This window comes from Triticum urartu, chromosome 5A, assembly GCF_056163025.1.
Source record: "Triticum urartu cultivar PI428250 chromosome 5A, HENAU_Tu73, whole genome shotgun sequence".
NCBI classification, from domain to species: Eukaryota; Viridiplantae; Streptophyta; class Magnoliopsida; order Poales; family Poaceae; genus Triticum; species Triticum urartu.
The window spans coordinates 549090400-549116679 of NC_141877.1; the positions used below are offsets into that span (position 1 = coordinate 549090400).

At 44.1% G+C, this 26280-nt stretch overlaps 2 protein-coding genes across 5 annotated transcripts; one reads left to right on the forward strand and one right to left on the reverse strand.

Annotated features, from left to right (window-relative positions):
* The first annotated feature begins 4127 nt into the window (after positions 1-4127).
* Positions 4128-7208, forward strand: LOC125510455 (putative UDP-3-O-acylglucosamine N-acyltransferase 2, mitochondrial). Of its 2 annotated transcripts, XM_048675636.2 has the most exons (10): positions 4128-4464; positions 4578-4776; positions 4864-4940; positions 5326-5375; positions 5691-5755; positions 5983-6034; positions 6110-6180; positions 6285-6351; positions 6778-6849; positions 6943-7208. In XM_048675636.2, the coding sequence occupies exons 1-10, from the start codon at positions 4143-4145 to the stop codon at positions 7015-7017; spliced, it is 1050 nt and encodes a 349-aa protein (XP_048531593.2). In that variant the 5' UTR covers positions 4128-4142; the 3' UTR covers positions 7018-7208. The 2 variants fall into 2 exon arrangements, with proteins under 2 accessions (XP_048531593.2, XP_048531592.2); XM_048675635.2 differs by having other exon boundaries at positions 5983-6180.
* A 1513-nt stretch (positions 7209-8721) lies between these two features.
* Positions 8722-19956, reverse strand: LOC125510454 (uncharacterized). Of its 3 annotated transcripts, XM_048675632.2 has the most exons (26): positions 19628-19956; positions 18522-18801; positions 18197-18449; positions 17814-18039; positions 17607-17730; positions 16624-16797; positions 15003-15437; positions 14740-14760; positions 14501-14565; positions 14068-14122; positions 13620-13656; positions 13188-13516; positions 12961-13092; positions 12729-12877; positions 12515-12643; positions 11970-12084; positions 11358-11801; positions 11130-11212; positions 10976-11030; positions 10727-10775; positions 10287-10636; positions 10046-10177; positions 9811-9962; positions 9650-9715; positions 9182-9395; positions 8722-8982 (listed from the first exon to the last, which is right to left on the reverse strand). In XM_048675632.2, the coding sequence occupies exons 2-26, from the start codon at positions 18681-18683 to the stop codon at positions 8965-8967; spliced, it is 3969 nt and encodes a 1322-aa protein (XP_048531589.2). In that variant the 5' UTR covers positions 18684-18801; positions 19628-19956; the 3' UTR covers positions 8722-8964. The 3 variants fall into 3 exon arrangements, with proteins under 3 accessions (XP_048531589.2, XP_048531590.2, XP_048531591.2); XM_048675633.2 differs by lacking the exon at positions 14740-14760; XM_048675634.2 differs by lacking the exons at positions 13188-13516; positions 13620-13656.
* Between the last annotated feature and the right edge of the window lie 6324 nt (positions 19957-26280).

The window sequence follows — 26280 nt, forward strand, 5'->3', positions numbered from 1 at the left end:
AAATAAGGTCGTTGATGCCACGATGTTGACCTGTGGCTATTTGCAACTACACTCCAACCTATATAACCACATTGGGCCTTCATAGCCGATCAACATGAAAAGTTGTAGTTTGAGTAAAATTATAGCTTGCTATCTCTCGTGTGGGTGCAACAGTTCTGGCGAATGCATAGACAATTTTAACTTGTTTGGGTTGAGAGTGGGATGCATTAGGAATGGGAGTTTGGCTTGACTTGCAGTTCAAGCTGCAATCAAGATGAACCGTGGATGGTTCACTTTCTGCATTGTGACGTAACTTAATTTGCAAGCATCTCTTGATAACAGCTTCGACGAGGTTGTCTGTGTCCATCAAGACTCGCTTGCATTTATGATACTAGATGGCTCATTACGCCAATTGGCACAGAGACAACCAACAATGCAGAAGCTAATCGAACTATTTGAAACATGAAAAGGAAGTTATGTGAACTATTTCAAGGATGTTTCCTGCAAATGGTCTCCAAGTGATTATGTTTCATAATGCATTTGTATATGCCATGTATTACCAACGACAGTTAACGTGATCATTTTTCATGTCCTTCTTTGGCTCGCTAGAAGAACCCGATAGCCGTTTCGCCCGGTTGTCTCCCAAATATCTGGCCTTTCTGTTCAGACTAAGACATAACCATCCTTTCTACCCAGCCACGTCCTGCTCGACCATGCCGGTTTAGCACTATGTATTGTTGTTTATTGGGCAAAAAGAAATAGGGACGTACCCGGGTGGGAAAAACGAACCACCCGCATGGCCGACTCGCACGCGTGCGAGACCCGGGAGGGCCAAGCGGCATGCCAAGCTCTTCCCATCTTGGCCCGGGAGGGCCAGTACGATCAGCAGGGCATTTGTTTTGCAAGTTTAAGTAGTAATTAGTCCAATGATCTCAGCACCCAAATTAATTAATACAAAAAAGTTAGCATCCATCATGCACTTGAATTATTTTCACATGTCTCTTTTTGGTTCAAGTTATGTTAAGTGAGGAAGCACGTACTGATCGAACTGTATTCAATTTCTATTTTAGCCAAGACTTTGTCCATATTTTTTCTATCATCTTAACAGCTCGTTATGCTTTTGCTAGGTGATTTGATCAGAAACGATGGTAATGAGTCCAAGTCATAGCCAACGAGAAGCACAGGTGACTGTAGTGGAAGAATAGGGCAAATCACAATAACCATTTATTTGAATATCTCATTATTCCAAAATCCGGATTTTTTGGAGGAGAGATACATCTAAACATGAGTGTAGCCAGCCCGAATACAATTTGGAATCTGTGTAACTCAAGTGTGGCTATGCAAAATTTAGATGGAGTTTGTGGTTACTTATTGGAGTAGCAAATTCCGGTTACCTAGTAGAAAGTAAGTGGAATCTGAAATGAATTGTTAAATCTGTTTTCTTTGCTTCTGCTAAAGAGAGAAGCCGAGAAATACTGCTATCTTGGTTCTATGGAAGGCTTATTTGTCGGCTGGAACCCCTTCCGATTCAAGCCAATTTGGACAAGAAGAACCCCAAGTCTCTTAGAATCCCTGTAAAGCCACATTCCGCATTACTATTGGAAGACGCCGTGGGTCGTGGGCATGGAGCGGAGGGGAATATATTGCAGCAGCCATGGGTTCCTATTATATTCATTCAAAATAGTACAAAAAATGAATGGTCCTTGTTTTGTCTTAATGAAGCTCCTGGGTTGCTTGATTGATGGGTGAGAAGTTTGAGAACTTGTACATGATATATGAGAGTTAGGAACAAGCTTTGGTAATCCACGTTCTGGTTTTAGGGCAAGGCACAGACCACGTGGTTTGACATTATGAAGGCAACAACTTATATGCTTTCAGTTTAAGATAGGGTTGGGCCGAGAGATAAACCAAAATGGTGTGGTTTGTACATGTGGTCATGGGCTGTAGAGGCCCCATTCCGACCTCTCTCAGTCTCAACGGGAAGTAGTCTATGCTTGGCGCCAGGATGGGAAGGCCCAGGCCCAATCGGTACCTCTGCCTCCGACCTTGTCGCCGCTACATTCTCTGCCATAGCCACCTCCTCTCCTCTGCCACCGAAATCGTAGGACCTCGCCTTCGCGTTCTGCTGTGCCGCAACTTCACCATGCCGGTCTTGCCCAAAACCACTGTAGGGATGCAGCCATCCTGCGAAGAACACCTCCCCATGGTGGCCGCGGACGCCATGCAGTGTGAAATAGGGTGTTCTTGATTCAGCCTCTAGTGATATATCTCCTTCTTTTGAATGGTTGTTGGCTATTCCTACTTGATGAGAAAAACTAGTTGATGGGTATCCCCTTGCGCAGGGCGCTCCAGTTGCTGCCACCTGTTGCATGCTTTGGTGCATCCGTGGGAGCACGTTTTTTTCGTTTCTGCATGTGTTTTTGGTTTTTTGGGGGTTTGTCTTTTGCCTAGCTTTCTCTGTGTTCTTTGAAAAAAATAGTTTTGTTTGGCGAAGCACAGCTATGTTCCAAGAAAAAAAAAAACAGTCCATGTGTTTCTCGTGGAAGCACATATTTGCTTCTTAAGAAGCATAGCCTATGCTTCTATTAAAAACATAGCCGTGTTTTCACAGAAATCACATATTTGCTTGTGCGAAAAGCATACCCTATGCTTTCGTCAGAGAGAAGCACATCTATAAGGGAAAAGAGGCACAGTTGTGCTTTTTTGAAAAAAAGAAAAGCATATTATGTGCTTTCGCGAGAAGCACAATCCGTGCTTTCGTGAGCGCGAAAAAAGGAAAAAAGCACGAGAAAATTCCTTATTTGATACTGTTTTAAAATCTGCTTTCTTATTTGACAATGAAAAAAAAATTCTTTTCTATTTGACACAAGTTCTTAATTTTATTCCCTATATAACATTTTCGTTCATTTTGAGCCTAAATAACACCTGAAAAGACTCTTTTGTCCCTCATGTGGTATGTGTGTGGGGGGCAATAGCGCACACACGCAACACCGGTGCGAGGGCAGGAGCACACACGCAGCAACACATACACATGCTCCAACACACACGCACACGCACACACACACAACAACATACATGCGCACGTGCACACACACGCAGCAACACACACGCACACAACAGCAGCACACACGTAGGCAGCACATAGGTACGCAACAGCACACACACACACGCGCGCGCACACACACGCAACAACACGCACACGCGCACACACGCAACACACACACGCAGCAGCACACACGCAGGCAACACATAGGCACGCAACAGCACACACACGCGCGCACGTACACACGCAGTGGCACGCATGCACACCCACATGCAGCGGCAACACACATGTGTGCGTGCACCCACACACGCAACAGCACACAAAACGCGCACACATATACCGCATGAGGAGCAAAATCGTCTTTTCAGGTGCCATTTAGGCTTAAAATGGACGGAAGTGTCGTACGGGGAATAAAATTTAGACTAGTGTGAAATAGGGAAGAAAAACTTTTCCAGTGTCAAATAAGGAATCGGATTTTAAGACAGTGTCAAATAAAGAATTTTCTCAAAAAGCACAGCTTGTGCTTTCAAAAATAAGTGACCGCAACCATGCTTCGGGGTGCTGGTTTTTTCGGGTATTTTTTTTCGGTTGTTGGTTTTCTCTTTTTCTCTTTTGGTTTTTGTATTTCTTGTTTTCCTTTTTTTTTGAGAGAAAAACAGTTCATCAAAACTTATTAACATGGGATCTAATTTTGAAGAGCTCGACATGAGATGCAGTTTTAAAATGTTCAATTTTTTTTAAAACAATTCACATCATCAATTAATTTCTGGGTTTTTAGAAAGTGATCAAAAGGTATAAATAATATTCTGATTCTTTTTATAAAATATTCACAAAAGTTGTAAAAAAAGTTAGCCTTTTCCAAGGGAATGTACACAGAACGTTTTAAAAAATCTTCATCTTTTTTCGTAAAATGTTGTCAGGAAATTAAATATGCTGACCAAGGTAGAATTTTGTTTTTCTTTTTAAAAGACCAAATGTAAAAACTCCTGAAAAAAATAAGTTAAAACAGAATATTGAAAAGAAAATGGAACCGCTCTCTATCTTTGAACCGAGTCGTTACACTGCGAGAGCGGAATGGGCGGGCCCGCTTGGTCGCTCATGGGCTCTAGAGACCTTAGGTATGCGAGCGCGTCAGAATGAGAAGGCCCGGGCCCAGTCGCCACCTCCTCCTCCTCCGTCCGGTCGTCGCTGCATTTTCCGCCACCGCCGCCGCCGCCTCCTCTCCTCTGCCGCCGAGGTCGTAGGAGCTCGGTTTCGCGTTCTGCCACACTGCAAGTTCACCATCCTGGTCTTGCACAGAACCTCTGCAAGGTTCAACAGCAAGAGGGGATTACTGATGGCAGCCATCCTGCCAAGAACCGCGCTGCTGCTGCGGACGCCGCGCGGCGCCGGCCGGCTCGCGCGGTTCCTCGGGGCCGGCGTGCCCGCAGCTTCATCATCCGGTAATAACCGACCACCGGATCCAGACGCTTGGTTCAGTTTCTCCCAGAAATGCTTCTAGAGATGTGTGGTGTGTATGTATGACCCTGTTGGCTTACTGAATGGCCTGAACCAGATGCTGAGACGGCGGCGGAGTTCATGCCGTGGCGTAACGGCGGGGGCGTTCTGCACCGGGCGGCGTCCGTTGACCCCTCCGCGGTGGTGGAGGCCGGCGCCGTCGTGCACTCCGGCGCTGTGATTGGCAAGGAGGTCGTCGTCGGGTCTGGGACCGTGGTCGGGCCTTCGGTGTCCGTGGGGCAGTCCACCAGGATCGGGTACGGTGTTTCTCCGGCGTCATCAGTGTTGAAACAGAGCAAACTCTGTTTGGTTATGGAAATGATTTTGGTATCATTATGTTCCAGGTACAATGTTGTCTTGAGCAACTGCTCGGTGGGCGAGTTCTGCACTATCCACAATGGCGCCTGCATCGGTCAAGATGGTGAGCATTTATTCACCGAGTATCGCAAATACGTCATGCAGTGGACATGATATGTTGTATGTTCTCCAACACTGGGAAGAACATGTTACATTATTTCAGATACTTGCACGTGATCGCACCATGCCGGTTGTATTACTTGCACATGATATGGTGTACTAGGAATACTAACTGTGGAAGCTTGTGAGCTGATTGCAGCATTCCAGTTGTATTAAGCCTCTTGGGTATCAAAGCTTATTCTGAGCTGTTTATTATCAAATTTTTGAATTTCCTTTCTTTTTCTGCTATGGTAGCTGAATGGCAAATATTGGTTTATAAATAGCTGTCAAACAATAGGACTGGGTTTCTGATGATATGTGGGTGCCAATTACTGATGTATTTCTTTCAGGTTTTGGTTTCTTTGTGGACCAGGATGGACAGGTCAAGAAGAAACCACAGGTTAGTCCTCACCACTATCACTCGCTGGAGATTAAATTCATGGTGAACTGTTGGTGAAGATTATAAATAACTACTCAGTATTACTAAGGTTGAACGGTTGTGACATAATTATTGGGTTGAGTGGTGAAGAAATTCTCTGTTAACATATGTTAAAACAAATGTTCAATACTGTTACAATGTGACATGGAAGAAATACTATCTTTCGCTAAGTAGCACCTACTGACCGACTGACTGTATTTCGTAATTTGACATTTTTTATGCATATCAAATCAAAATAGAAGCCCTCATAGAAAAAAAAAACTTTGTATTTGTTAGGAGCTTTATGCAAGAATTGGAGACAATGTGGAAATTGGTGCAAATACATGCATTGACAGAGGCAGGTAACTTGTCACCTTTCTATTCCTTTCTAAATTTGTCAATGTTCGGTAGTTCAAAGCTCGCAGAGTCAGCGTGGTAATGTCCAGAGAATGCTTAGCTTGGCTTAAAGGCCTCTGTTGGCTAGTCCATAATTGATCTGAATATATCTAACGAACTATGTACCCATCATTATACATTTGACTGCAGCTGATTCTTGCTGACAACTTCGATCAATATTTGTTAACTGCAGTTGGAGAGACACAATGATTGGAGATGACACCAAGATTGATAATCTGGTTCAGGTATTCTCTCCCTTGCTTTATTTATCAGATTCAGGCTCTTCTCTCCTTTTTTGTGAATTGACATTCCTCTTGCAGATAGGTCACAATGTGGTGATAGGAAAGTGCTGCATGATTTGTGGACAAGTAGGGATCGCAGGTTCTGCAACGTGCGTATACCTTCATCTCATGGATGAAGTGTTCATTCCTTTTAGTTGTGTCATATAATTCGTCATGTGTGTCTTTTGAGATTTGTCCTATTCTGTACACACAGGTTGGGTGACTACGTAGTATTAGGTGGTAGGGTGGCCATCCGGGATCATGTCTCCATTGCTTCAAAGGTGCTGTTTTCTCAGCTCTGATCTTTTGACCTTGCTTTATTTTTACTCCACAATGTTTGTAATTTCCATGCAACTCTGTGTTGTCGTGTGCTACAACCTATCTGCATTGCTCAGCGTACTCTAGTGCCCGATAGCGCTTCACAAGTAATGCAGGTTGCAGGGAGAACATGTCTACCTTTTCTCTTCTTGTTGAGCAACTGACCGTGATATAGCAAATCCATGTACGACTTCATGTTCATATCCAGTGGTGATAGCAAACAAATGTTCAGGCAAAACATGCATTTCTTTCCTGTTGGTAGTCATGGCAAGCATCCAGATAACACTGGTCCAAACATTTGACCAAGACCTAGATGACAACATTATATTTGATTGCCCACAATTTTTTCCACCACCCTCGTTAATTTATTTTCCTTGGTCTAATTGCAGGTTAGACTCGCTGCAAATAGTTTAGCGACAAAGGACATTCAGGAGCCCGGTGACTATGGCGGATTTCCAGCTGTAAGCATTTCAGTATTGACCATATTACTTCAGCTTGTGTTCCTCGTTTTTACCCCTCGGCTTACTAAGTACTCAATATTCATCTTGAATTAGGTCCCAATAAACGAATGGCGTCGACAAACTGTGAACTTGCGCTTATTTTCAAAGAAACACCATGACAGAAGATAGTAACTCTACAATCCCAGTGACATCAAATATGTTTGTAATTTGATTCTCTTGAAGTGAATTTGCAATATCTCACTAGAGAACTAGCATTGAAATTGGTATCCGAAACAATCTTCACCATGGAAGTTGGATTCTTTATTGTTTAAACTTGAATGTATCTACTTACTATTAAAGACTGTCATAGTGCTGCAGTACACATTTACACATGCATTCCTGCTAAGAGGACGTTTGTGAAATTGTCAGGCTACTTCACGTACACACATATTTTTAGCTGTCATATGAGTCGATTATATTACACCATGTAGCTAATTATTCAGTGTGGAGAAGTTATTTGATTTTGGACAATCTTATCAGTCGCACAAGATTAGTTTTTAGTGTAAAAAGTGTAAGAATCAATAAAAGAAAAAGTCTCAATCCTTGCACTGAAAAAAGTCTTATGTAAGAAACCGTTTTGGAATACATTCCTTCAGTAAGACAAATTTGGGACACACGGTGCAATTCTTGTACAAACCAAAATTTGTTCTTGCATGACAATCACAATATTTTACTCGGGATGACATTCTTCCCGGACATGATCATCTTGTAGATATTCACACTGCTTTAGCTTATCCATCTTTGAGTTCCCGAGATAAATGGCTGGAAATTCTCATCATGTTTTTAAGTTGAACTCAAGTTAGTCTGTTTTGACTTGAACTCATGTTTCCAATGCATCACATTTCTACAAAATCAATGCCACTCACTATCCTCCTGTACATGAAGCTAACTAAAACCAAGCTTCTGCATCCAACCAGCCATAAGAGTGGTATGAGAGATGGATTTTTTTTTGTTACAGTTTTCAGCATTCTACTATGGAGGCTATTTGATTTTGTGAAGCTGCAACAATGAACTTCAATATATAGTGCAACAAACTATCGTTGAATTATTTAGGGCATGTCTGGTTGGCATCCATAGTTGGCCACACTTTTCTGCCATAATTGTGGCAAGCGTTTGGTTGTAGCCACAGTTGTAGCTTGCCACATTTCATTAATCACATACCCCACTTGTCATAGTCTTAGTTGCTAGTTAACTTTTGTCACAAGTGTGCAGGGAAACTAAACATGCCCTTGCCGTGTGACTACGATAAATGATGAAAATTAACATATGAGTAGGGATTGCCATGCAACGGATGCACTAGAGCTATAAGTGTATGAAAGCTCAAACTGAAACTAAGTGGGTGTGCATCCAACTTGCTTGCTCATGAAGACCTCAGGCATTTGAGGAAGCCCATCATCGGAATATACAAGCCAAGTTCTATAATGGAAATTCCCACTTGTGTATGCCTTTGCTTGAATGCCATCAGCCCTGCTGGGCCAGCTAAGCTGAGTTCTTGCCGGTATCTATTTTCAGCGGTGACCACAGTTTAGCTACTCGTCATTTGCTAGAATGGTGAGTTGTTCCATGTAGTGATGCATGTAATGTTTGTGTCTATCATAAAGCAATGCAAACATTAGTACTCCCTCTGTAAACAAATATAAGACATTTTAGGTCACTAAGTATTTGTTTACAGAAGTAGTAGTAAGCAAACGACCTTGCCAACCAAATTTCACAACATAGATAGAGCTTGAGTTGGCATAAGCACGTGTCCACTAGACAAAACTGCGGTTTCAGTGTCTTGCCTGTAATTTCTTATTCTTGTAAGAAATTGATGAAAAGCACACAAGTTCTCCATCTGTCCAAAATTTTACCAAGCAATATATGCAATGTATATATCAGTGCAGAGACTCAGTTTCACAACAACAAAAAATCAGTGGAGAGGATTCTCCAACATCCACCCACAGTTTTTATTTTCTGCTCTTCGTCCATCTGTTTTCGCACAAATAGATTTAGCTTTCATTCTGTTACTCATGCTGGTGTAATCACTTTCTAATTGCTTTTCTCTGTGGGCGAAATTCTGTAAGCACTAATCTATTGTTATATCCCATCACGTTCCTACAGAAAAATAGACATATCAGTTGTGCGTTACAACGTAATTAAGTTTGGCACTGTAATGAACAAGCAGAGTGGAAAACAGATAAACAATGACAGTAAAGGCAAGAATTCGTGCAACCAAGAAAGAAGTCTGATATACTGGAATACAGTAACATTTGGCGAAATGGCCTTTCTTTAGAAAACTAAGATAGGTGCTCACCTCGGACGCCTGTGTGGAATTCGTATTTCCTGTCCCTGACACTGCACCTGACAAATCCTCTTTGTGTTCTTGGAAGATGTCTAGTTGTGCTTCCGAAGCAACATCCAATCCCACTGCATCAAACATGTTAGCCCCCACTTCACTGATAATCCCACCTTGTTGTTCAGGGTCTATATCCATGATTGACACTGCCCCCTCTTGTTCAATCACAACCCTATCATTAAAATTAGGGTCTTACTCGCATGTTTTCGCATCATAGGTAATGATAACTAATGCTATAAATGTGATATGCACGGCCGAACAGATATAAAGTTTGGAGCATGCTGAACAAACTCTATATATTTACATTCAAGCAAAGGCATACACATATGTTAATTTTCAGAAAAGTAAAGCATGATAGCAATACTCCAAGTCCAAGGCAGACAACAAGATTGAAGAAGATGAAGAGAATGGCAGGTGAATTGTTACCTTACTGATCCCATCAGATTGACACTGCGAACTTTGCTACAGCCTAAGTCAATGATCCTCACAAGCCTGGAGAATATGAAGCGGTCACTTAAAAGAGAAAGGAGAAGCAAACGGTAACTACTAGAGCAACAACGATGGCATGAACTTTGGTGCTAAGTTACCTAAAATTAGCGGAGCTGAACAAATGAAGAGTGCCATCTTTTAAGCCTATAGTTAGATATGGATGATCAGGAAGAAGACATAGAACTGAAAGAACCGGAGCCATGAGAGCTCTTATTGTATAGACACACACCCTGTTCTCTAGGTCCCATATCTGAATTGACAAAATCAAGCAGCAATGTTATGCATATCAGATATATAAAACAGAATACATCTTTTAGAATGCAAGTATCATACCCTGGCGGTCAAGTCATCTGAGCCAGAAATCAGATACTGTTGATCAGCATGTGCGAAGAAATCAAGGCAGTTCACTTGAGCCAAATGCCCAAACAGAGTGTAGCTAGATTTTGGGGAGTCAAGGTTCCAAACCTGGACACCAAGCGTGCATAATATCAAGTTCGCAATCAAGGCCTAATATTAAAACTAGTGTTTCATTGCGTATTATGTTTTGGTTAGTGCAAAGGAAAAGGAAGCATGCCTTTACTGTCTGATCTTCGGACGCGCTAGCAAAACAGTTGGCATCCTTTGGGTTGAAGGTGATCTGTCGGACAGTTCCAGAGTGTTCATCGTCGAAAGTTCGTGTGCACTGCCAGCCCTCTTCCCAGTTCCAAAGCCTAATCGGGCTTTCATAAGCTGAGGACAGCACATATGGCTGGGTTGGATGGATGGTCATTGCTGTGACACTGGAAGAACCAGCTCTGAAACTCGTGATCTGTTGTACTATCTCTGTTCCGTAGGTGCACACATGGATGAAGCCATCGTCTGCACCAGCCAGAAACCATTGCTTCCGTGCGATAAATTTAAGGAATCTAACTGTCGCTGATAGCCCTGAAATTTGATTAATGTGCCACTATTACCATGGCAGTGCATGAAGAAAAAAATATGGTTAACAGAGGAGTAAGTAAGCTGGAAACATGCCTCTTGTTCCATTCTGGTAGACATGAAAAGAATAGAGGGCCTTCTTTTCCTGTCGATACATGTACAATACAATACAAACGATTGTGTTAGTCCGACGCAATCCAAAACAGGCCTACACACATTTTCATGTTCACTTTCAGGAGGAAAGAAAAGATACACATATACAAGGAGAAAAAGACGGTCATAAATGACGGCCATGGTCAAATATAAATAGAAGCACATGCTAGTAACTATACCAACAGAACTTGCCTGAGAGACAAGATCCCACATGTGAACATCTCCAAAAAACTTGCATGTTAAGATCCTGCAAGGCCATAAGAAATTTATCGTACGGTAACAAATTCACCTGATCAAAAGATTATTTCAATGCCCAGATTGTGTTATGTGGTATATATGCACTCACCATGTCTCTGTTGGATGTGCATCTAGGCACACCAGCCTATTGCCGAATCCAAGTGCATCAACTTTCTTCGTGGCTGATATGATCTGATCATACATCGTATGTAGTTCCATGTAAAACCAATGACAAACTGATTGCATTGGATAGGCAAGACTGTCTTACTTTATTCTTTTGGCCCAACCACTTTGTTTCGAAACGTACATGTTAGGAAAAGAACATCTGGGAACTAACCTCGCGTGTCACCTCTTCTTGTGCATAAAAAACAGCTTTCAGTGTCAATTCATGCACCACATTCCCCATCTCTTTTAATTCCTCAAATAGATCAACACACTCAGTCTCGTTTTCGAATGGGACGATGAACTTGTCCCCCGATATACTGCTCTGCAGAAGCAGATCCAAGCTTGTGTCATCTCCTTGATCTGGCCACTCTTTTGTTGTCACGACTAGAGTGTACGTGGACCTGGAAGCTATAAATCCATAAATCGGCACATTTGATAAAAGTGAATCTTCTTCTTCCCCGAACGAGTGGCTCTTATTCTTCTGTACAAGCCTAAATGCCACGCGCTCATATGTGTGGTTTGTTAGGTCCAGTGAGCACGTGGTTGACTTGTGTGGTTGCAAGGGGAAGCGGAGGTCAGACGGGTGCACTTCAAGTAGCCCACTGTTGTCGATCAACTGGACAAGAATAATTTATTTATGTGGTTAACGAATCAATGACAGATCAGCATTTTTTAAAGAATTTATTGACAAAACAAGTTGGATAAAAACTATGTGCTATTAAGTGTTTCCAGATTAAAATGAAGCATATAGAGATGACATTGTCTGTTTCATTAATGTGCTCACCTGAGTAGATTTGTCAGCTCTTATCTGTGGTACACTGTGATGACTTGATTCTTCCTGATTATTTACATTGCCGACATCCACCATTGCTACCGTCTCTCCTCTTCCAAACACAAACCTAACAGATAAAGTTGCCATGTTTCCCAAGTTTATCATAATGGAATTAGGAAGTGAAAATAATATAAGAAGCAGGAAAAATATAAAAAAGGTCAAGGGATAGGCTCATGGTTTAATGCTGAGAGTGAGGATGGTTCTAATTTTTTTTTGGAACCATGTAGATATACAATACCAAAGATCAACATGGCAAGCTGAGTATAAGCAAATGAATTAAAGACAGCTTGTTCCCTCACCGAGTCGTGCTGTTGTGCACCCGAATTTTCCTAGTATTTATCGGAATTAACACTCACATTTGTGGAGGATAACATTTGTATGTCCATTTTACACTCTTTTAAAAATATACACAGTAAACGCTCCAAAACAAATAATCTTTCTAAGCATTTCTCCATGACGGTAATAATAAGAATAATAGCCGGAAAAGTATTCATTACCCTTTTGACTTCATCGAACATGCGAGACCCCAAACATGTTCACTTACGGGGCTGCTAAAAATATTGTATATCCATCCAAAACCCCAAGCAGGGGGTTCAATTACAGGAGGGTTAATGATCCTCTCAAGCCTGGGATTGTAGAAATTTAGTACTGCAATCCATGAAAATAACAGCAATTAAAAACATGTGCACATGTTGCACAAGAACCAATTACCTGAAATTAGTTGAACTCCACAAATAAACAGTGCCATCTTCTAAACCTGTAATTAGAACCTGAAGATTGGGATGAAACATGACAGACATAACCGGAGACATGGAAGCGTGTAGTGTATGAGTACACATATTGCTGTGCATGTCCCATATCTGATTTGCCAAAACAAAGGGTGGATCATAAGAAATGTTATACGCATACTGTATTAGCAAAAAAATCAATAGAAATGGCAAACCTTCGCGCTACAATCACTAGAGCCAGTAATCAAATACTGCTGATTGTCATGTGTGAAGAAATCAAGGCAGTTAACTCTGTCCCAGTGCCCAGAGAGTGTGTATTTACATTGAGGAGAATCAAAATCCCAAACCTGGACCAAACATTGGATTTCGCAATGAAGGTCTAGTAAAAACACATATTTATGTAATGTCAAACTTTAGTTGAAATAAAATAGGAAACTCATACATCTATCATGTGATTGGCTGAGGCAGTGACAAAACTGTTGGTGTTTTTTGGGTCAAACATGACTTGGCAAATATAACCCAAGTGTTTGCACTTGAATGTTTGTGTGCACTCCCAGGCTTTGTCCCAATCCCAAAGCTTCATTTCATCAGAACTCCATGACATCAAGTACGGTTTGCTTGGATGAACGGCCAGTGATGTCATTTTTCCAGCATGAGCTGTGAAACTTGGGACTTGCTGCCGTTTAGTTTCGTAATTGTAGATGTGAATAAAGCCATCTTCGGCTCCAGCCACAAACCATTGTTTTCGTACGATAAATTTAACCAAAACAACTGCAGACAGAGTCATCATCTTTTTATTTGTAATACAGTATATATGGCGCGGCTGAAGAACTTAACAAGAAAGAATTAAAAAAATAGAACTCAAATTGCATGCCTTTGTCGGTGGAGACTTTAAACGAATCTACTTTCCTCTGCGAGCAAAGGCAAAGTACTTTGTTAGTCAATGCAGAAGAAAAACCTATGTGGGTATTATGAGATTTGGGATGGGGATGGTGCAGTTGAATCCCGATGACCTTGATGCGAGTTCCCTATGTAACGCAGCAGTTGTTATTGATTCGGTAATCACGATCTTACGTAGTATGTTTCTGTATTATTAGATTTATTTGTTTCGGGGAATCCTAAAGCCAAAGTGAATTCACTACTCCGACGACACTGCTGATGTAGACAATTTGAGCCCCCAAATTGGGTAATAGCCTTACATGGTATGTATTGTCATTAGCCCTACATATGGTACTTTAGTATAGATGTAGCATAAGTCTGTTGATAAGAAATATAGTGCTTTTAGTCCTTATATTTTTGCACTGTAAGTACGTATCACTTGCCTGTGTTTGACCGTCCCAAATGCAAACATATCCCCGTGTATGGCCTGTTATTATCCTGCAACACTCGAATGAAATCAGAAGACACCCACAAGTAACATCCCTTATATATGCATAGCACGAGAAGCTTTCATAGCTCAGTTGGTTAGAGCACCCGTTTAGTAAGCGGGAGGTCTTGAGTTCAACTCTCAATCCTTTTTATTATTTATCCTTCTCAAAAAGAAACATTTTTTGTCGATTACCTAAATTATGTATAGTTTTTTCATCCCAATTATATGTATTTGTTAATTTGGTATTCAAGAATATTTGGCAACGAAAAATATAATATATAATCCGTGTTGCGTGACACAGATTTTCATTTAATAATATCCAAAAACGAAGATGTAGTAAAAAGACCACTCGCGTAACATAGTTTTTCAATAAATAATAGACCCACCATTGCTTGGTTAGGTTAACATCTTGGCAGTCCAGAGACGTGAATGGGCTCTTCTTGAATAATATCTGATTGAACAATTCCGTGATTAATATTCAGGGACAACCTCAAAGTTGTGTTTATAAAATATATGTCTAGAAAGCATGCAAGCAAAGTAGTAAGTTTGTTAAATATGAGGTTATGGCAATGTCTAGGACAATATAAATATACAAATCAGAGAGATGTGCAAAACAGATGCATACCTTCGTTTTATTTGGGATTAGCTGCCAAATGATGGCCAGTGGAATGCGATCATGACCATATCGATCATGCAAGTGAATAGAAAAGACAAAAATGACAAAACTTAGCAAGAAAGTTATACTGGCCAATATTTGCCCCCAAAAAGATTAAAGGATATGTTTAATAAATGCTGGTAAACTAAGGCATATGCCATTGTATTGATTTAGCAAGGGGTGTATGCTGGCCAATGTACGTACTGGGACTTTTCTGTCAAAGACGAACTCACCTCAGACGTTATCTCTCGCTGTGCAGTAGTAGCAACAGCTTTCACTATCACTTGCTGCACCATATTACCTTTCTCTTTGGTTTCTTCTAAAAATTTGTCCCCTCTAAATTCGCTACAGTACATTGGCATATGTGCATCCTTAAATGTACTGCTCTCTAGGACCAAATGAATGGATTTTTCGTCCCGTTCCTGGAGTGTCAAACTAAGAGTGTGTGTTGACCTCGGCGACACGACTCCGTACAGTGGCAATTTGGCAAAGCGTCGCTCAGTTTCTTCTGCATAGGATTCCACAAGCCTAAATGCAAAATGTTCATCTGTGAAGTTTCTAAGGTTCAGCGAACTTGGGATCAGCTTGTTCGGTACGCAGGGAAAGCAGAGGAGATGCGGATGGACAAATAGCTTGGTGGGTACAGTGCTGGATAAGACACTGGATACCTGCAAAAGAAGAGCCTGTGCTGTTAATGTCATGGTGAATTTCTAACTGAAGTCCTTTTTTATTGAATTAATTGCGGGACATCTAACTTACCTGATCAGTTTTAAATATACATGCAGTTCAGTGAGTTTCCTAGAACAACGATATTGCACTTGTCCCTCAGAACAATGGAGGCGATATTTAATTTGACCTAGAGCCCTAAGCTATTCTTACCCTAGCTATTGTTCTCAGGTTCATCATATAAGCATATTTACAAGGATATAATTGTTGAAATATCCCATCAAGCAAATCAATAATTTAATATACTATCACTAGAATTTTGTCCACTACACATTTGTGTTAGATGTTGAAACATGCAACAAGATTAGCAAAGAATTTAACTAAAACTTTACATCATCAGAATTGTTGCTGAATTTCAAAGACAATTCTTTTTGGCTAAAATAGGACAAAAGGGGAACTAAAACTATGATGAAACAAAAAGTCAGTAATGTTTCATTTTGCTCGATGTGAACAATATCTAAATTGACAAACTATATTATAATTAGTAACTCTATAAACTAATCACTGTACATTTCCCCATTTCCCTTTGTTCTTAACAATTTAATTTCTGATTTTGTGGTAAGATGCATGGATGCATCTCCTGTCAATGATATAAATAAATCCTAAGCTGTCATTGTGTTTAGATGTTGCATAGTATCACAGCTCCACCAAAATTTGGACGCATAATAACATGTACCAACAACCATGTCCACTTCACCTCACACACCATATTCAGGCAGCCGATTCTATTTTAAAATGAGAGTGCCTTTTCAGCTCCCGGGTGCCTAGGCACCCTATATGAACAGAAAACCTTTAGAGGAGCTCTACATGAACTGAAACTTTGCAACATCAAAGATGATTAAATTTTGTAGGTGCTTGGAAAATTTCATGCCAGAAAACCTTTAGAGGAGCTCTACATGCGAAAAAGATTTCAGTGTTTGAAGTTTTGAGCACTTTTAGCACTGAAATCTGAAAACTCGTTTGTACACCTTTCTGTACATGATATTTTGGCATGAAAACTTGCAAGAACCTACAAAGTTTGACCATCTTTGATGTCACAAAGTTTCAGATTTTTTTTGAATTTACTGTTCAAAGAGGGTGCCTAGGCACCCGGGAGCTGTTAGACCTTTTTGTATTAAAATACCTCACCTCATCTGTAGTTTCTGTTTCCTTGAGCCTTTCGATTATCTTGTGTGTACTAACAGGCCTCTTTGCTGGATTGAAGTCACTGCACTCTATCCCTATTTCAGTGCAAACTCGTACTTGTTCCACATGTGTGTCTTCTAGTGATTTTCCCAACCTTTCACACCATCTCTCAAGTACCTGCAATATTCAACCATCAACTAATGACAAAAGTCCTTCAAAAAGTGAAGTTTGGACCAATGGTTTCTAGTCACATCTATCAGCATTTAAATTGCACTTTCATGGTCAATAACAAAAAATGGTAATATAAGGTGAAGTACTTCATGTAAGTAATAATCAAGATGCATATGTACTTCTTTGCCTTTATTTTAGTCCAGTTTTTCCATATAGTTCTTTAAGTGAATGGTTTCTCCAAAGACAGATCTGATTTTGTACAGTAAAAAATACTTGGTTATTGTGTACGTTTGTCTCCATTAATCATTTATATGGCTAAGCTCATTGTTATTTTTACCTTAAAACACATTTATACCTTTGCTTTATATATAAAGCGGGGCGAAAGCCTTTTTCGGTAAAACACATTTATACCTGGTTTGATATGTGCTCCAAGAAGTGTTGTTCTAATTTTTTTCTATAATTTCTTACATTACTAACTGTGTTTTTTTTACCTGATTACTAACTGTGTTATCACTAATACTAGTAGATAATGTCCAAAGAAGAATGACAGTTTTCAACCCTTAAACTATATTCACAAAACTAGCCTAGAGATAAAATGAATCCTTGGGTGCACATTTCGTTGCGAATTAATATGTACATGTGAGGGGCTACACTTTAGTGGTTAAGGTTGTCTTGTTCTACATTGAAAGTGGAGAGTAACCGTATTTTTTTGGCTTAGTTATTGGTTTACTGTGAATTCCGTGTCTACATATGAGAATAGCTAAGTGACTAACAGTAATCTTTTCTAATTAAATATCGGGAATAGCTATTCTTACAACTTCAACGTCGGGACACCCTTTTCTTCCTGTTAGTATCTCTATGATTATAATACCAAGACTATATATATCTGACTGGATTGTGATTTTTTCCCCATCGTAGAGTTCTGGTGCAATATATCCCCTGCATCATAAAGAAAAGGTGGATGAAATATATTCATTCAGGACAAAAGAAAAATGAGACTAGAAGAGACTTAGACAACTTACAGTGTACCAGAAATATTTGAAGTAATAGATTGGCTAGTTTGCCTTTCCTCAAAATACCTTGAGAGACCAAAGTCAGTAATCTTTGGTACCATATTGTCATCTAGGAGTACATTTTCTGGTTTCAGATCTAAGTGAACAATACGATTCTCATGGAGATAATTTAAACCTTGGCAAATTCCGTTGATAATTTGGTAGCGCTTTCTCCATTCAAGTCCGCAAGACTCATCTATATGGGGTCATGAGAAAGTGAGTTTAGAATTCAAGACACTTGGGTTTTTTAATATTTCAATGGTAGGTAGTACATGGCATGGTACATGATTTATAACATATGTTGGGGATACTTGACCAAAATAATAATATAGTGTAGAAAATCATGTCCCTACCACTAATATAATCACGTAGACTCCCTTTGGACATGTATTCGAAGCAAAGCAATCTTTGCCGTACATCTGCCATGACTAATTTTCCGTTGTAGCTCAACATATTCCCTTGTGTGTCAGCACAATATCCCAAAAACCGTACTATGTTTTTGTGCCTTGCCTTCATCAAACATTGAACCTCTCCATGGAATTTCTTCTCATCCATACACATATCGCTCAATCTCTTCACAGCGACTGTACCACTCTCAAGTACTCCCTGCGATAGAAGCATGCCTTTTCAGCACCATGTGAGTTCACAAATCAACTAGGCATTTCAAAGTTGTGTTACCTGATATACCAATGCAAAGCCACCCCTACCGATTTGTCGATCGTTAGAGAAATCGTTTGTGATGTCTTTCAGAAGTGATAGTGGTAAGGCCTTTGGGTCAGCCGTTTCATCTAGTAGCATGAGCTCAAGGTCATTTAGTGCTGCAGTATCTCGGCAACCCATTAGCGATTTTATAGCAGAGCACCACTAGATCCAGCTTTCCAATTACTCAGTAACCACAGGATAGACTAACTGCAGAGGGAGACTTTGATCCAACAGAGGGACTTCAGTAACTAGTCTCCTACATTTCATAATAGGCCAACATTATGGTAAATAAATATACTTATAAAGCTGAGTGCAGAACTAAGCACAAGAGAAAACTACTGGACAGTCAGCTGCTGGACAGTCATCCACGATATGATCCATTAGGTGCAATTCCTACAACTTGTGCTTGTACATTTTATTGCGTCACCTTCAACTAGGTAGGGATTAGAAATGCATGATTTACAGATTTTGTAGTTCATTCAATACATTCACTGCAGGCAGCTTGACCACGCTACCTGCCCTGCGAGTATACATCTATTCATGATCTTCCTTGAAAAAAAGCTGTGTTAAACAACAGTAGTATCAGTAATACAATTAGACATCCAAAGGGCAACATCAAACTGATCTGACAAATCTACTCTTCCCAGCCTTCAAGCTTTCCAAAACTAATGTGTGCTGATTATGGCACAACCAAAATGGTTTACTTGATTAATTTGATGGACCAAACCAATAGCTATGTCAGTGTATAAAATACTAAGTCGATAAGTCCTCTTCAAAGAAAAAAAAGTGGATAAGACAATGACAGGACACCAAACTTGATTCATGGCCAACTTCCTCTGTTTCTTGCTATTCATCTCTTTTGCATTGCTGCGTTCACAAATCTACTCTTCCCAGCTTTCATGCGTTAGCTTGGCGTGAATGTTCAAGATATGCACATGAATGTTCCATCACCTGCTTCATTTTAGTCTACAGAACAACATCTCATTGCTGCTCCTAAGCACGTGGCATCGAACTATGCAGAGCAGAGCAGCAGCAATGGAAGAAACGGGTTCAGTTTGCAGAAGAGAAAATGGATTCAGTACCTCGTGGAGACGAGCGTGGACGTGGTGTCGCTGCGCCGCCCGGCCGGCTCCCCGTCCCTCTTGCAACGGCGAACAGAACAGTTCCCCTTGCCTCTGCCCTCTCGCCACTGCTTGTCCGCAAATCGGGCACCACATATGGCGATTGAGATGGGGACGGATGAGAATCGCTGGCCGGCCGGCCGGAGGCGGGGATGGATGGATGAGCGGGAGACCTCGCCGGAGATGGGGATGGAAGGTGGCGGCTGGGGATTGATTGAGCTCTAGAGTGCTAATCAACGCTTCTTCCAGTGTAGCTCAAGAAAGGAAAAGACTATTCTTCCTCTGAATGATTGGCAGCACGTGGAACGCACTACTACTTGTTTTCTACTTTGTATTTTCTTTCCTTTTTCTTTTACTACTACTTGTTTTCTACTTTGTATTTTCTTTCCTTTTTCTTTTTCTCTTGAAAGGAATCCAGGAGCATCTCCTGCCGTTGGCCTTAGGAGGGGCAAAAAATCATCCCCTGAGGGCACACCGGTGCTAAACCACGCACTGGCGGCGTGATGCCCCCCAGTCGCGGCCCCCCACGGGATTTTAAAAAAGTCAAATACGGCGCAAACACGACTCAAATTTAACGCAAACTTCGGCGAGTTCGTTCAAATTTAAACATACTTTATAAAAAAAGGAAAAACTACCGCGGGCTACCCCCGCCGTCTCCCTCGCCGCCCGCCCACGCGGTTCTACATGCCGAGGAGGCGGTAGAACCGCGTGTAGTCACCGCCGTTGTCGTCGTCGTCGTCGTCGCCCCCGCCGACGCCTCCGCCGTCCCTGCTGCATCCCTCCCCCGGTTGGCGCGGCGAGTTGGACGGTCCGGGGGCGTCGTCGTCGTCGCTGAGGACCACGACGCCGTGCTCGTCCTCGCGCCCACGCTTGCGGGCGGCGATCTCCTCCAGGGCCCGGCGCTGCCGGACCATCTCGTCGCGGAGGTAGTCGTCCCGCGCCCACCGCAGGGCGTCCTCGTCGGAGAAGCCACACCGGGCTATCTCCTCGTACTCCACGGGGAGGCCGGGCTCCGGCTTGGGCTCGACGAGGATGAAGCGGCCGGTGGGGGAGGCGTTGTCGCCGATGCGGACGCCGGAGCTGCGGGTGCGCGCGCTGACAGGCGCGCCCTGGGGCTCCAGCTTGACGGGGCGGAGGTGGAGGCAGGGGGAGCCGTCGGACGAGGAGGAGGACCCCCGGTCTCCATGCGCCTCGGGGTCCAGGAGCTTCCTCGGCGGCGCGTGAAGGACGGGGGAGCGGGGTACTCGAGGCGCGGCATGTTGCCGCCCTCGATGTACTCGAGGACGGCCTCCAACATGCGCCCGGGCACGCCCCACCACCGACGCCGGCCGACGGCGTTGAGCCTGCCGGAGGGCTCGACGCCATTGGTGGCCTCGAGCTGCTCGGCGTGACGGCGGAGGAAGTAGGGCTCCCAGAGCGGGCTGTCGGGGACGTACCGTGGCCCCTCCCTCGCCGCACGCGGCAGGGACGAGCGGATGCGTGCGATCTCCGCACGCCGCGCCGCGCCGGTGGGTATCAAGGGCACCGGCACGCCGCCGGCGCTGATCCTCCATGCCCCGGGTACCCGCATGTCCGGCGGGACCGGGTACTCGGCCTCGAAAAGGAGGCGAGCCTCGCTCTCGTGAAGATGGCGGCGGCCGAAGCCGTTCGCCGCCGCGCCGTCGCCTGGGAAGTGCTCGGCCATGGGTGCTGGAGACGGCGAGAGAGAGGAGAAGGAGGAACGACGACGGCGAGAGAGAGGCGAGGGAGGAACGACGACGGCGAGAGAGTACGAGTCGCCGAGTGCTCTGGGGCGTGTCTTATATAGGCCGAGGCGCCGCCCGTGCGCGAGCCGCCGTGAGTACGCGTGGCGGGCGAGGGAGGGCGAGGGACGCGCATCATCCGGTCTTCATTGCGCCGCCCGTGAGGCATCAATGGCGCAGGCTGACCGGCGCGGCAGCTTTGGCATTAATTCGCCGTGGGAAACGAGGCGATGAGGACGACCAAGGGCCAAGAAGAGGGTAGAGTCGCTGACGCGGCGGGCCCGCGGCTGTTTCGCGCCAAAACAGTTCGCCCCGGAGCCCCCGGGCGCCCCGCAGCGCGCCGGGTTCGGCCTGGGTCCGTCGGCGCTGTTTTCGGCCCAAGCCGGCGAAAATCAGGCTCCTGGGGGCGCGACTGAGCCGATTTTTCGGCGCCGGCGCAAAAAAAACGTCTGAGAAGGCTTTCCTGAGGGCACGGCTGGAGATACCCTAACAATACAGAGACACCACCCGTGATAAGAAAAATGATAAACAACCCCTTGGAGGTCCTTGTGCACAGAAATTCAACAATCGACACTGCACAGGAAGGGGCGAAGGGCGATGAACACTAACAAGAGTAGTACAAGACTTCCAACAAGAAAGATAACCAACGACTCCCTCCGTTTGAACAAACAAGAGGCATAACTTGTGGAAGAGTATTTGTGGCTCTCGGGTGCTAAATATCCCTATATGAATATAGCATTAAAAGACATATTGGAAAATTTCAAAAAATTCTGAAATTTTAGGATATGAAATCTGGATACCCGTTGTACACCGTGTTCAAGGTAATGTCAGTAAAAAGGACAAAGAATTCGTATGTGTAGAACAAAAAAATGTAATGTACTCCCTTCGTCTCATAATATAAGAGCGTTTTGCAAGTTAACATAGCTTGCAAAAGACTCTTATATTGTGAGGTGGAGGAAGTATGTCGGACCGTAATTCCTGCGCCGTGGATACTACGGGCATCCATTGCCTACGAAAATGAACACAGGTGTACAATGGGCACTCAGGTTTCATATCCTAAAATTTTAGATTTTTTTTAATTTCCTGATATTTTTAATGCTATTTTCATATAGGGGTGTGTGACACCGGATGCTCCAATGCATTTCCCTATAACTTGTTCTCTCTTTTCTCCAAAAGCAAGGTATATGGTCATTCGCGCGTGCAGGCGCACTGTTCCTGCGGACCTTGCCGTGCCCCATCCTGTCTAGTCGCTCGTGTTGCCCCACCCCGCGGGCGACCCGGGCGAAACCTAGCCGCCGCACCAGCCTCCTCCAGATCCGCCCACCTCCCCTCTCCGCCGTCGGCAAGCGCCGCCGGGCAAAGCCCCCGCGACGTCGGCGGCGGCGGGGCCTTCCTTTTCTTCCCTCTCGCGAGGCCATGGCGGTGCGGGGCCGCTCGGCCAAGGAGAGGCGCGGGGGCGCGGCGCACGTGAGGAGCAGGCGTGGTCGACGCGGCGCGCGGGCGTCGGGATGCCAGGTAGGCGCGGCGAGCGGGCTGGCGATGCGCGCGGCGGGCGTGGAGTGCAGGCGGCGGCGCCGCGCGGCGGGCGCGGCGAGCGGGCGTCGGGGCGCCAGGCAGGCGCGGCGGGCGCGGCAGGCCAGTACTGCCCGCTCGGGCACCGTGGGGGTGCGGGGGCGCTGCGGTCGGCTTTGGCCAGATCTGGCCTCTGGCAACCGTGGCTGGAGGGCTGGCTCGAGGAGGCACTAGGCGTTGTTGGAGAGTGGCTGCGTTTCACGCCTAGTCCGGCGACGTGTAGTGGCTGCAGCGGTGGTGTCGAGGATGGCTGGTGGTTGTCTCTCCTTCAAGCGCGTCCACGCCCGGCTCCTGGAGCTGTGGCGCCGTTCAGTTTGTCATGTGCTACAGAAGGTTCGGGCAGGCCAGATCTAGCATGGATAGTCCTGTTCTTGCGCGCGGCGGTGCGAGCCGCACAGTTTGGCCTGGATCCTGCCAAGTCCTGCGCACAGTGGTGCAGATCGGCTATGTTTGGTTTCTCCCTCGACCTTTCCTGTACGCTGCGGTGCGGAGGATCGCCCAGGTCTGCGCGTGGATGTAGAGGATGGCCAGATCTGGCTTGGATCGCCGAGGGCCGGCGAGCGGCGGTGCGGACCGGTCGGGTTGGCGTGTGCTCGCCGAGTTCCTGCGTGCGGCTTGACTAATTCGTCTCTAGTAGTGTTTGCTTTGGGCTCATGTTGCACTGTGGCGCTGGTGGCCTCGGATCCTTGGATTGTTGGTAGAAGACTCGGCTCCGGATGAAAATCATGCAACGACTCTGTCGTTGCCGGCGGTAACGGCATTCACGGATGTCGTCTTCCTCCTTGGAGGTATCGTTGTGGAGCCGTTCCCTTCCTTCCCAATAGCGTGAGATCTCTGGGTGAAAACCTAAGACTGGGCAGTGCCAGATCGGGTGACGATGGAGTCCTTAGCTTCGTTTTCCTCCTTGGAGGCGTCACCTTGGTGATCCCGCCGAGGGGTTTTGATGGTGTTCGCGTTTGATGGTAGAGATTGAGTTTGTGATGATGCCACGAGTCCTTTTCTTTTTTTTCTTTTTGCGCTGCCTTTGCGGTGCTTTCCTTCTCTAAGAACTTTTGTAACACATTCTTTTGATCAATGAATTTGGCAATTCTTCTGCCAACATTCAAAAAAAAGAAGCCGAGTTGAGTGGGTAGCACTTACATGGACTGGTGGGCCTGAAAGGGCCTTGATATGTGTGCAACAACATGCACGCCTTCTTTTGCAATACGGAGGTAGCAGTTGGTTTAGACATCAAAAACTTGCATGTGTAGAATAATTTCCTCCTTAGGAAATTTGTCTTTTTTTGAGGAAAATGCCATTATGGCGATTTATATTTCATGTGCAAACATCGATACATCATTTGTCAATACATCTACTAGAAAATCCGAAGGCTCCGATTTCCAGACAATGGTTCTAGAGACCTCCGAATTTCTAGCCAACAAATCCGCCGCCATATTGGCCTTCCTAGGACAATGAGAAAATTCTATTGAAATAAAATTACGAGCTAAAAACGAGCATTCTTCATAAATTGCCGCTGCCGGACCAAGTGAGTTTCCTCTGTTTTGCATGATCTCAATAACTTCCATGCAATCACCTTCTACGCAAATTTTGTTACATCCCATTTCATTGGCAAGGAGGAGTCCATCTTGTAATCCCCGTGCTTCTGCCGTTGCCGCATCTTGTACGAATGGGATGTTGCTGCATGATGCTGCCACAAAGAAGCCCATATGGTCCCGCAGAATCGCACCTGTCGCCCCGGTGTCGCTGTCACTATCAAAACCAGCATCAAAATTCAGTTTAAGCATGCCCTCCAATGGCTTCTCCCAGCCATGTCTCTTTATTCTGCCCTTCTTTGAATTTGCTCTTGAGAAATTTTTCGCAAGTGCTGAAATTTCTTGCGCCGATCTAGTGGGTTCATATAGTTGCTCACCATGGGTATAGCTACGTCGCTCCCACCATAAATACCACACCGCTGTGGCAACAAGGTCATTGCGCTGGACATCACTGACCAACGCCTTCGTTGGGTTCTTTGACATAAGCAGATCAACCATAACTGAGCTGCCCTCCCTTTCCATCATGCAAACCTCGTTAACCACTGGTGCCAAACCAAGGAGGCGCCAAACTTGTTGAACACACGGGCATAGGAAGAGAGCATGTCGAATGCTCTCACAATCTGAGTTACACAAAGGGCATTGAGAACTAGTTATTATGTGTCTATTTGCAAGAACTCCTTAACATGGGATCGCTCCGAGTAAAGTTTTCCACACGTGGATTTTTACTTTTGATGGCACATTCAATTTCCAAACGGTCCTCCAAACTGGGCTAGTACTTGAGGCTTATATTGAGTTAGTCATCCTCAACTTTCGTCCATGTTGGTGCTCCCATTCTTCATGATAGGCCGAGTTCACCGTAAATGATCCACTCCTATGTAAATGCCAAGAAACAAAGTCCTCCATCATCCCTACAGCCAATGGGATATTCAGAATACGTTGCGCATCAATTGACCAAAACAACTCATGAATCAACTGTGCATCCCACACTCTGTTATCCGCATCAATTAATTCAGACACCTTGGTGATCACAATGTTAGCTCTAGGTGTCATAACCTTTCGATTGGGGCTGCTTGGTATCCATGTGTCCTCCCATATATTTATCTGTGACCCATCTCCTACTCGCCATATATTCACTCTCTTGAAAGTTTGAATGTCATACCAAAGACTTTGCCAAGTGTAAGAGCTACCCTTCTTAAGACTGCATTTAAGTAGATCACCCTCAGGAAAATATTTTGCTCCCAAGACTGTAGCACATAAAGAGTCTGGTTCACACAGAAGCCTCCAACACTGTTTTGCAAGGAGAGCCAAATTAAAGCAGTGTAAATCTCTGAATCCCATACCACCTCTCTCCTTCGGTACACACATCTTTCACCAGGCAAACCAATGCATATGATTTTTCAAGTCATCATTATCCCACCAGCATTTAGACATGGCAGAAGTTATAGCACTGCATATCTGTTTAGGTAATTTATAAACACTGACATAGCGTAAGATGGAATTGCCTGGATGATTGACTTTAATAAAACCTCTCTTCCTCCATAAGATAGTAACTTCTCTTTCCACCCTCTAATTCTGCTAAGTACTCTATCAATGAGATGTTGGAAGCAATCAGAATGGTCCACAACCACAATCAGGGGTAGCCCCAAGTATTTGTCTGTAATCGCCTCTGCCATTATGTTTAGGGTGGTACAAACCTCCACCCTAGTCTCAACGGGTGTACATGGACTGAAAAAGATGGTAGACTTGGCCTCACTCACCATCTGACCTG